Genomic DNA, 11,332 nt, shown 5'->3' with positions numbered 1-11,332 from the left:
AGACATCAAACGGAATCAAAACCCCCTTTTTTGATTGAATATTTAAAAGTGTGATATTCTTATTTTGACTTTTAAAGATTCAGAATCATCTTGAACTGTTATATATCTTGTTTTCAGCCCGTCTAGCTGTCATTTTAGGACGTACACGACTGATTAAGCAGTAAATAAAAGCTCTTACAGAGCAGTTATACCAGCACCTTCCAGAGATGTCTATTCTCCAAACAATTTTCTGCTTCCACGAGCATTAATCCCATCTGCTGATTGGTCCTTGAAACTCCAATCGCAGATCAGCCCCCCCACATCCATGTGTTCCCATTGGTCTTAGCCCCGCCCCCTTAGACCAGATTCAGCACAGAAACATCCTCCAGTTGTCTCTGTCGCCATGGCAACATGACTGGCAGTAACATGTCTGAGTGGTTGGTTTCTGAAGGTAACTAATTCAGACATGAAACATGACTGAAAATCTAGAAATAACTGATTTAAGTCATGAAGCAGTAATTAGATTCTCATTCAGTGATGAGAACTAAAAAAATCGAGGGTCTCACGTTGAAATGTTTTCAGTGTAGATTTCATCCTCACTTCTTGCACAGAAATCTTGTCGATGCAAGAAATTCAGATGTTTAAAACTGCGTGCGCCTGAATCCAATCCGTTCTCTTTGAATATCACAATCAACTAGAAATTGAATGCACATGCATGAGCACAACACTCTTCCCTGCTTTCTCCATTATGAGATTAATTTGAATATGATAATGAGTATAAATATTAATTCAAACTGCTCATCCAAACAAAGAAGATCCCTGGTGGTATTTTCTTTGGAGTGTGTGACTAGGACTGTTAACCAGCAGGATCAGAACATAAAACCACAGCTGAAATAAAGAAACATTTATACGACGTCAAAGTCGATGCAAAAAGAAGAGAATCTGCACATCAGTGAAGTGTTGCAAACACGAGTATGCTGGAGTTAACCTCACATGAGGAGAGACCGACCTCGTTCATCGGAGAAACTACACTTTCTGGAATCCTGCAGCACACAAGTACGACTCGAATATTTCCAAAAGTACATTTAATAAAAGCATTATTTAGATTAGTCGCATCAAACAGAACCAACCAAGCTTTTAGTGACAAGGTAGAATCATTGTAACAGACTACATTAAGGATTATTTGAATCGCTTATTTTCTGTAAATTACATTTAAATTTTTGTTCAGATGAAGTTTAGTACATTTTCTGTATCTGGTGTCATCTGGATTAGTCATCTCTTACGGCCGCCAGTCAGTTCAGGGATGCTGGAGATCTCCAACCTGTCAGGTGCTCCCGCTACAAGGCTCCTGTTGCTATAGGAACCAGCGTAATGAGGACTTACTGGCACTAGCATGGAGCCACTTCTCCCAGTCCTCCTGTGAGTGGGACCAGTTCAGCAGGGATCCAGAATGATCCTCTTGATAACCTAAATCAGCTGATGATCCAGTCGTCATGCTGGTACCTGAAGACGCGCTCTGTCCGAACTCTTCCAGTTGGACCAAAGCTGCCATCGTTGTGTAATTATAAGACTTCACGCATTCATACATGCATGTACAGTGCCTTGCGAAAGTATTTGGCCCCCTTGAACTTTGTGACCTTTTACCACATTTCAGGCTTCAAACATAAAGATATAAAACTGCATTTTTTTGTGAAAAATCAACAACAAGTGGGACACAATCATGAAGTGGAATGAAATGTATTGGATATTTCAAACTTTTTTAACAAATAAAAAACTAAAAAAGTGGGCGTGCAAAATTATTCAGCCCCTCTACTTTCAGTGCAGAAAACTCTGTCCAGAAGTTCAGTGAGGATCTCTGAATGATCCAGTGTTGACCTAAATGACTAATGATGATAAATGGAATCCACCAGTGTGTAATCACGTCTCCGTCTAAATGCTCCTGCACCGTGATCGTCTCAGAGCTACGTTTAAAGCCTAAAGAGCATCATGAAGAACAAGGAACACACCAGGCAGGTCCCAGATACTGTTGTGGAGAAGTTCAAAGCTGGATTTGGATACAAAAAGATTTCCCAAGCTTTAAACCCAAGGAGCACTGTGCAAGTGATAATATTGAAATGGAAGGAGTATCAGACCACTGCAAATCTACCAAGACCTGGCCGTCCCTCTACACTTTCAGCTCATACAAGGAGAAGACTGATCAGAGATGCAGCCAAGAGGCCCATGATCACTCTGGATGAACTGCAGAGGTCAGAGGTCAGCAAACTCCTGCAGAGGATCAAACCAGATGGTAAGACATCTGGGTCATCTGAAGCTTCTGACGGTGAGTTGAGTGGGTGCCATTTACAGACGCTGTAGATTTACAGGGTCGAGTCTTCCTGCGTGATTTGTGAACCTCAGTCATGCTTCCATGTTATTATCTACCCGTTTCCTGTCTTCTTACTCTCCCAATAAAGTGCCACAAAAACCTTAATAAAAATAGTATGTTTTCTGCAGCGGTCAGAACAGGTGTACAGGTGTACTTTGTTCCAGCAGGCGTGTGGAAATAATTGTTTTCAAAGACAAATACTCGTTCGTTCGTTCGTTTTTATTTATTTCGAACATGTATATGTATATATATATATATATATATATATATATATATATATATATATATATATATATATATATAAAAACAAGAAATAAAGATAAGAGAAACAAATACAGGTGGGCATTCCGCCACATAAAGAAAAAAAGAAAAACACATCAAAAAACATATTTCAGTTACATGTTCGAAAAGGAGTGGGAGGAAGTATAAATGTATTTAATCCCACCCCCTTTCCACAACTAAACATAAATTATATGCCTGTATTTATGCTTTATACTATACACTAATTTGTATAAATAAATAAATAAATAAATAATTAAATAAATAAATAACTATATATCATTTTTACAAAAATAACCTGTTTAATACCAAATGTAAACTCTATCATAAATATAACTATTATATAAATATACTATGACTATGATATAAATATAACTATGATATAAATATAATACGTATATCTATACAAACATACAAAGACAACATGACGAAATAGCAAAACACACACAGCTCTGGTGATCTTAATATAATCTTGGTTCTCAATAATTACAAAATCCGTGTAATTGTGAAGTTATGTTGCCACGTTTTTTTTTTTTGTTCTGAATGGTGCGACTCAGTGATTCAGCCCAGTTTGTGTGGAACACTAATATTGATTTTATTAATCAAAGATCAATGACACGCAGCCGTTTCTGGCCAAAGATGCTTCAGGGATTACTGGAGCAGTTGGTTGAGCATTTATCATGTTGACATGAATAATTTTGAATTACTCTCTGGACTTTTCTTAAGTGTGACGTTTAAACAGCCATATTCTGTAGTATTGATCTCTATTCATATTGATCAGCACCACACTAGAGTAGTTTTAGCATGCTGTCGGTCCTCCAGCTCCCCACTCATCCTGCTGTTAAACACCCAGCTGATAAATGTTTTTCTAAACTTTCTTTTACTGCTTACTCAATTGCACATCTAAAAACACATGGCGGCCTGAAAACAGTATTTCAAAGTTTAATACAGTCTCTAACCTCTAAAAATGAAGAACAGAAGAGATGGATCTTTTAAATTTGTAGTGGAAATTTCAACATCCTTGTGTTGAGTGTGATAAATGTAACATACATCAAAAGTTGATGTGTAACCATTTTAAATAATTGTGATTTCAGTGTTGACTATAATTGTGATAATCGCGCAGCCTTCAGCACTCGCTGCTGCTGCTGCTGCTGCTGCTGCTGCTGCTGCTCTCTGAAACCTGCAGGAGCCTCCACCAGATGGAGTCAGCATCTCTGTCCTACTGAAGCGCCTCCAGCTGCAGAAACATCATAAAGTCCATCAGCGATGAAGGAATATTTCTTCTTCCTGGGATCTCTGTGAAGGCACACCTGGATAGCGGAGGCAGAATAAAAAAGGGATCTCAGGTACATGTTTTATAATGGAGTCGCTGTGTGAAAATGGATGATGAGATTCCACTTTTAAACTGAACCCCTTTGTTTGATCACAACCACAAACTGTGCTTACTGTAACCTGGTGGTCAGATGAACACAACACATTATGTAATGCAGTATTAAAAGAACAAAATAAATTTAAAACCCATGTTTGACTGAGGTGCTTCTGCGTAAATGTGGTGTTTGGTTTTCTCCAAACTGGACGTGAAGACCAAACAACTCCGCCCTGGTCTCATCTGCCCAGACGACATTGTCCCAGAAGTCTGCTGGTTTGTTCCGATGTGGTTTTGTGAACCTCAGTCCTCCTGCTTCTGTGGTATTTTTAGACAGTAGAGGTTTTATTTGCTGATCCGATATTAGAATATTGATGGATAAAATTTCTCCATCAGGTTCTCCATCAGAGCTTTGAGATGCTTCCCCCTTTGCTGGTCAGTAACTGTGCTGTTGTGGTTTATCAGTGTGTTTATATCAATTATTCATTTCAGGATATATTCCAAAGGCATGTTTATTTATTCTAGGAATGTATTTAATTCACTTGATTGAAAACACATAGATGATGAAAGACAATAAGGGAAGAAGAAAAGTATTTATTTCATTTGTTCAGACAATAAGCTTTATTAAAGAACGAGACATCAATGTAAATCTGGTAATAGTTTAATACACATCAATAAATCTTTATTTTTTTCTTAAAATAATTTTTTTTCTGAAACAATTTAGTGAAAATGTCAAATACTGAAAAATAATTTTAAGTTTATTTATTACCCGATGAATTGATCAATACAGAGAAAACATCACCAAACAAGTCCAGCCCCACCCCTTAATCATCTTCACCTACAGGCCTGCCCAATCACACACACACACACACACACACACACACACACACACACACACACACACACACACACACACACACACACACACACACACACACACACACACACACACACACACACACACTCTCTTGTACTTATCACATAGTCAGATCAGCGAAATTGATCTGCAGAGTGAGGACACACACACACACTTGTATTTCTACATATAGGGGTCATAAACTAACAAAGTCAGAAAACACATGCACACATATGTGCATATGTCAGATGGGAAATTTGTTGATCAAGAAATGACGAGCTGAAAATAATGTGTCGTGGTACCATTGCTCAGGGCCGGGCTACGTGAGAGGTAGCAGAGGCTTAGCCTCCATTGCAACACCCCCTTCAGGTGAGTCACTGTCTATCATCGCTCCAGTCAGCCCCCTCTGCTGGCGCTGGGGGGCGGAGCTCGGCTCAGCAGGTAGCTCTGAGGACAGCTGCCGGTTGAAGGCTGTGGACCCGGCACTGGACCCATCGGCTTCGCTCTCTGTCCAGCAGGACTCTGTGTCTGAAGCTGAGGACAGCCGGCTCCTCCCCCAGTGGCCCTCAGCCCGGAGGCCTGTGCTGAACCGGGCTCCCGGGGAGCTGGTTAGTGTGGTACGGCGGGACGAAGCAGCGCTGGAGCTGAAAGAGGAGTGCAGGTCCTTTTCCCGGAGGCGTAACACGCCACGCAGTAGTGGGAAGTGGCGGCCGATGGCGGCGCGGTACTTTGGGTGTGTGATGGCATAGATGATGGGGTTGTGAATGGCAGAGGCCTTGGCGATGACAGCGGGGACTGAGTTCATGTATGGTGTCAGAAGGTGGGCGTAGCCAGCAGTGGCCGTCAAGGCAACAATGGAGTATGGTGACCAGGACACCACGAAGAGCAGAATGACTCCCAGGGCGACTTTGGCCATTCGCCACTCGGTGCGCAGCCGCTCGTACGCCTTGTTGGTTTCCCCGCAGCTGAGCCGCTCCACCTCCTTCCCCGCCTGCCGCACTGCCCTAAAGATGGCGAGGTAGCAGCCGGCAATGATCAGCAGCGGGATGAAGAAGACAAAGGTGAAGAGCAGGATGGTGTAGGCGCGGACGGCGGTGGTGAAGCTCATGTAGTCCCAGCTGCAGGACGTCTGCAGGCCCTCAGGGACGTAGGCGCTCCAGCCAAAGAATGGTGGCAGGCTCCAGCCCAGTGAGTACAGCCACGCCGCCACTGCTGCCGCGCACACCCGCCTCCGGCTGACTCCGCCCGGGGCTACCAGAGGCCGCGTGATGGCCAGGCATCGGTCTGCCGCGATGGTGGTCAATGTCATCATGGATGTAATGCCGAACAGGGCGCCACAGAAGGCGTAGAGCTCGCAGGCCCGCTCCCCGAACACCCAGCGGCGGTGCAGGCTGGCCACAAAGAACGCCGGTGACTGCGTCAGTGACATCAGGAGGTCGGCTGCTGCCAGGTTTACCACAAGCAGGTTGCTGGGAGACCGCAGAGTCTGGCTGCGGCAGAACACGTAGATGACCAGGGCGTTTCCCAGCATGCCCGTCACCCCCACCAGCAGGATCACAGAGCCCAGGATGTAGTGGGCATGATCAGGGACGTCCACGACGGGCAGCAGGGGCTGCTGCAAGCGGAGGCTGCCTGTGGGGGCGGGGCCAGGCAGGTCCACTAGTTTTGATGTCCGGATCAGGTGCTGGGGGTCTGAGCAGTTCTCCGACAGGGAGCAGAGAGACGCCATCCTACTGGGGGAGGGGGCCTGCTAACGTCGGCTGGGTCACGGCTGGATTTGGGCTCAGATTTAAGTCCAGATGGATTCAAGCCAGATCCTTGTTACCAGTCTTCAGGGTTCTGTCCAGCAGGTTTACGGCCGTTGGATTTTGTCAGAGTCGGTGCTGAATTCAGGTTGGCTGTTGATTGGATCCAGCATGAACTTTTCCTGGATATTTCTTCAAAGTGGTTGCGGTTCTGTCCAGATGGTCTGAGCTGGTCTGATGGGTCCGACTTGATCCTGTCGGCCTGGGCTGGTATGGCTGGTCCGGCTGACCGGAGCTTGTGTGGTTGGTCTGAGCCGGTTCTGCTGGTCTGAGGTGGTCTTGTGGCTCTGAGTTAGTCCGGCTCTGTGAGGTGGCGTCTTCCTGCTGCAGCTCTTTATGGCAGTCCGATCGATGGATGACGGAGGATTATTGAGCCCACTGCACTCAGTGAACAAATCAACATCTGGACCAGATGTGACCTGGTTGAGGTGGGCTCATATGGGTCACCTTGGTAACAAAATGGAATCAGACTGAACTTGTCTGAAAACCAGGTCGGGCTGTTTTGGAGGTCAAACTCTTTCATCTGTGAGTCCCAGAAACAAAGTGAAGCGTGATGTTGTTCCATTTAGATCTGATCCAGCCCGACCAACAGTTCAGATGTCACAAAGAGGGTTGAGTCTCCCAGAAGACCAAGACTTCACCTCAGAGGGCTGTGCAGTCCTGACTAACACAGGACTTCTACAGATACTACAGATCACTCTACATGTCAGAGTTGAGGAGGATCATCAGTCCTAGATGGAGTCATCATCGGCAGGTGTGCACACCTTTAGAAGCAGACCAGCAGACTTCTGGATTAACGTGCCCATGTGCTGATGAGTCCAAAGTGGAGTTGTTTGGGCTTAATGTCCAGCAGAGCCGAGTTTGGCGAGTTTTTATATGGTGCCACCCAACATCATCAATTTACATACCGGTAAGCTTAGGAAAGAAATTAAATAGCATCAAAATAACTATATACAAAAGAATAATAATAAAAATATATACAAAAGCTATAAAATACCTATATATGATCACCGTATTTTGTGGACCATAAGGTGCACCGGGTTTTAAGGCGCATGATGAAATATATATAAAGTGAAACAAAACAGTCTAGTATACACTTACATTTTAAATCATTCGTCTTCCATGAAGCCACAAATAAAAATTGCCACAGGTAAGTGTAGTACTACGTCCTGTTCTCTGATTGGTTCATCGTTGCCGGTGACAGCGGACACCTGAAGTTAGTGTGAGGTTGGAACAACGTGGTATTCCAACATTTGATTATAATTGGATTATGATATAGATTTGATTTGGGTTTACTCTAAAAATCTAACGTTGGCTTGACGTCTAATTTCAGTAAGGTCACGTTGAGTAGATAATGTGTCAGCTGAACGGTCTGACCATCAATCAAGTGGAACGGCTTCGTCGCTACCAAAATTGCTCTAAAACATTTTTACAGATTTTTGAGCACAGTGTACCGCATGAAACTGGTTCGAGGTCAGTAAACACAACAAGAATTCATACATAGATGCACCTGATTACAGGGTGGACGGTCGATTTTTGAGAAATATTTAAGGATTTTAAGTGCACCTTGTAGTGCGGAAAGTACAGTATATGGAAAAAAACACATTTGACAGACCTCTAGTGGTGCATCCACTAGATGGTTGTTTTTGTCTAATACTTTTACTTCACCTACTGTCATTTGTAGTAATATTACTTGGGCATCATTTCACATTTCACTTTTCCATTTTCAGAGTTAATAATAATGACTAGTTTGGTTTTTTTTAAAGATTTTTTGTGGCTCTAGTGGCCCTTTATTCGAAGAGAAGATAGGAAGGGGGTAGAAAGAGAGAATGGGGATGACATGCAGCAACGGTGCACAGGCCGGGATACGAACCTGCGACCACTGCAGGAGGACTGTAGCCTCAGTATATGAACCGCTTGCTTATCCCACTTTGCCACCAAGCGGCCCAAATAATGACTAGTTTAAATATATTTATACTAAAGATGAATTTTTTTTCCAATTTTGTGGTGTACCTGAAGGCCATGGCACCCTTAGCATTTGTCTATATAGCCTAATGAGCCGGCCGGCTCTGATGTCCAGAACCATGTTTGGAGAAAACGAACACATCATTTGTGTTCGTTTTCACAGTGGTGGAGGGATGATGGTCTGGGATCTGGACACTTATCAGTCATTGAGTGTCCATGAACTGTAGACCAGAGTGTTCTAGAGACAAATGTGAGGATATGTGTCTTGACAGATAAACTTTGGCTGAAACTGGGTCACGTAACAGGAAATAATCTCAAAAACAGCAGCTTGTGTTTCTTGTGTTGTTCTCTCAGATTTAAGTCGCTTTGGATAAAAGCCTCTGTTAAATGACAGTAGTAGTAGTAGTAGAAAAGAACGATGAAAAATGAAAGCGTCATTGAGTAAGACTGATATAATGATTGGCAGGTCAGTCTGGATGGACAGGGGCTGCTGAAAAGCAGAGCAGTAGAAATTGACTCATTCACACAGAAAGCTATTTTCCTCCCACAATGCACCAGGAGTCGATCAGCCTGCTTTCCATCTTTCCATTGCATCGAGCCTCTGATCAATAAATAGATCAATCAGCAGTCAGAAAAGCTAGAGAAACACCGAACTTTGTCCCAGAATTGCTGAGAGGTGTCAGGACGGTCTGCTGTCAGCCTGTGACCTGGCAGACTGGCGAGAAAACCCTGTTTACTGGGACCAGGTTTAATCTGGGACAGATGTGTGCAGCTGTTCTGCTATTACCTGTGGTCCTTCAAAATTCTCCTGAACCACCTCTATGCCTCTTCTTCCAAAGTATTATGATGTTTCAGACGCAGCAGCCATTGCACTACAGTTGGGGATGTTATGGAGTGAAGTGAATGAAGTGAGCGTTTTCTTTTATTCTTTTATTGCAAAATATTTAAGTAATGGAAGATGTAACATTAATGAGCTGCAAATTCACCACAGAGGTCTGTGTGGATGTGGAGACGGAGGCAGTGGGAATAAGATGTGAATAGCTTCACAGAGACTATGTTTTTTGAAAATTTTCGGATGTCGAGGGCAACTTTTGATTATCTCTCACAGCCTCTCCTCAAGACTCCAACGGCAGGATAATCAACTAGCTTGGATCTTGCTGGTGTGCTCTCACCTTGCTGAGGGGCTGACGTAGATCTGGAGGATGAAAAGGGGGATGGTTGAAAGGCAGAGGCTGAGCCAGATCTTGCAGAAAAGATAGAGGCTGGTTGGTTGTCTCGTTACATGGTGGAGACTGAAGTGAACCCATGCTAAGGCCCAATCCCAATTCAACTTCACTCGCCCTTCTTTTCTCCACTCGCCCTTCTTTTCTTCCCTAACCCCTAAAAAAGAAGGGGGAGATTTTAGGGCACTTGAAATCTAGGGCACTTGGCCCAGGTGCCTGTCCCATTTCTCCTACTCCCCCTCGTTTTCATCCCTACCCTGATCAGGAAGCTGAGAGCCAAAAGCTTTTTTAATTTCAGCTGTAGCGCTGTTAATATGGCACTTTATTAAGTTTTAATATTTTTTCAGGCATAAAGGTAACCTTTAAGATCCGCAACCAGGGCTCAGTTTATCCAAATAACGCCTGTTAAGAAATTTGACCCGATGTTTTCGGAGATGAGAATAGCCGCCGCCCCGGGGAGCAGCAGCAGGTCACCGCCGGGGCAGACGTGTCCGCCGGGTCAAGCTGCTCCGTCGTCCCGGGAGAGAAACCTGCAGCTCTATGGAGAATTACGCTGGCTGAAATAAATCATTTAGGAAGATGTTGGTTTAATAGATGAAATCTAACAGTTGTAGATACGCCTGTTAAGAAATTTGCTTCGAAATGTCGAGATTTCTGTCTGCCGGCTCCGGAGCTTGGGTCCGTGTTAAATCGACGTAGAGCCTATGGCGTAGGGTACGTAACCTATGCCGTAGGCTCTGCGTTAGTGTAACGCGGAACCATAAATCCCTTTATTCTGGCGTGATCTTCGGCAACTTTATCTGAAAGTGTGTAAATTACCCAGATAACAGCTGGATTACTTTGTGGTTTCTGAAAACTATTATATCAGAAACATCCAAAACAAATCTGACGAGTCACAGGATTATTTCTCTCTATTTCTCTTAGACGAGTCTGCCTGTTTGCCTTCGGTCGGCGAGTCAAATCGACGCAGAGCCTACGGCGTAGGTTACGTAGCCTACGGCGTAGCTTACGTAGCCTACGGCGTAGCTTACTAGCCTACGGCGTAGGTTACGCTCACTGGCTCATTTATTCTCTTAATGTAATTTTCCTTTAATAGCCTCAACACACCTCAACTTAAAGTATCCAAATGTAAATTTATTTTGCAACATTTCTAACTTTTATTTTCTACTAAAAGTGTGTTTCCACTCAAGGCTTTCCATATGAGTAGGCATGTATGTCAAGACTGAAAACTTTTCCTGTCTCACCATCAATATCCAGGCTGTCGGAGGTTCACACTCTTTTTCAGCTGCTTCGTGGCCGTCCAGCAGCTCTAAAGGCTGACAGCTGGGTTTATTGCCCATAACACGGCTTAGCTAGTTATAAAACAGGCAGGTGATTCGACCATGACCGCTTTGGTTGTTTGAATCAGTAGTTTCTTTAAATTTAGCTTTAAGGCTCTTCACCTTCCTTTGACACTGCAAGCATGTTCTCCGGTGGCCTGGTTCTTCCATTTCC

At 43.8% G+C, this 11,332-nt stretch overlaps 1 protein-coding gene across 1 annotated transcript; it reads right to left on the bottom strand.

Moving 5' to 3' along the window:
- Positions 1 to 4,613: 4,613 nt before the first annotated feature.
- Positions 4,614 to 6,942, bottom strand: opn4.1 (opsin 4.1). Its single transcript, XM_061732702.1, has one exon. It carries the CDS (start codon positions 6,572 to 6,574, stop codon positions 5,165 to 5,167), a length of 1,410 nt encoding a protein of 469 aa, XP_061588686.1. The 5' UTR covers positions 6,575 to 6,942; the 3' UTR covers positions 4,614 to 5,164.
- Positions 6,943 to 11,332: the final 4,390 nt, after the last annotated feature.

The sequence above is a fragment of the Cololabis saira genome, chromosome 10 (assembly GCF_033807715.1).
Source record: "Cololabis saira isolate AMF1-May2022 chromosome 10, fColSai1.1, whole genome shotgun sequence".
NCBI classification, from domain to species: domain Eukaryota; kingdom Metazoa; phylum Chordata; class Actinopteri; order Beloniformes; family Belonidae; genus Cololabis; species Cololabis saira.
Note: the sequence above shows the minus strand (reverse complement) of the source record. Positions and strands in the feature narration are given on the sequence as shown.

What these genes read in the sequence shown, in the direction of transcription:
- opn4.1 (XM_061732702.1), bottom strand. Translation starts at nt 6,574, where the DNA reads ATGGCGTCTCTCTGCTCCCTGTCGGAGAACTGCTCAGACCCCCAGCAC.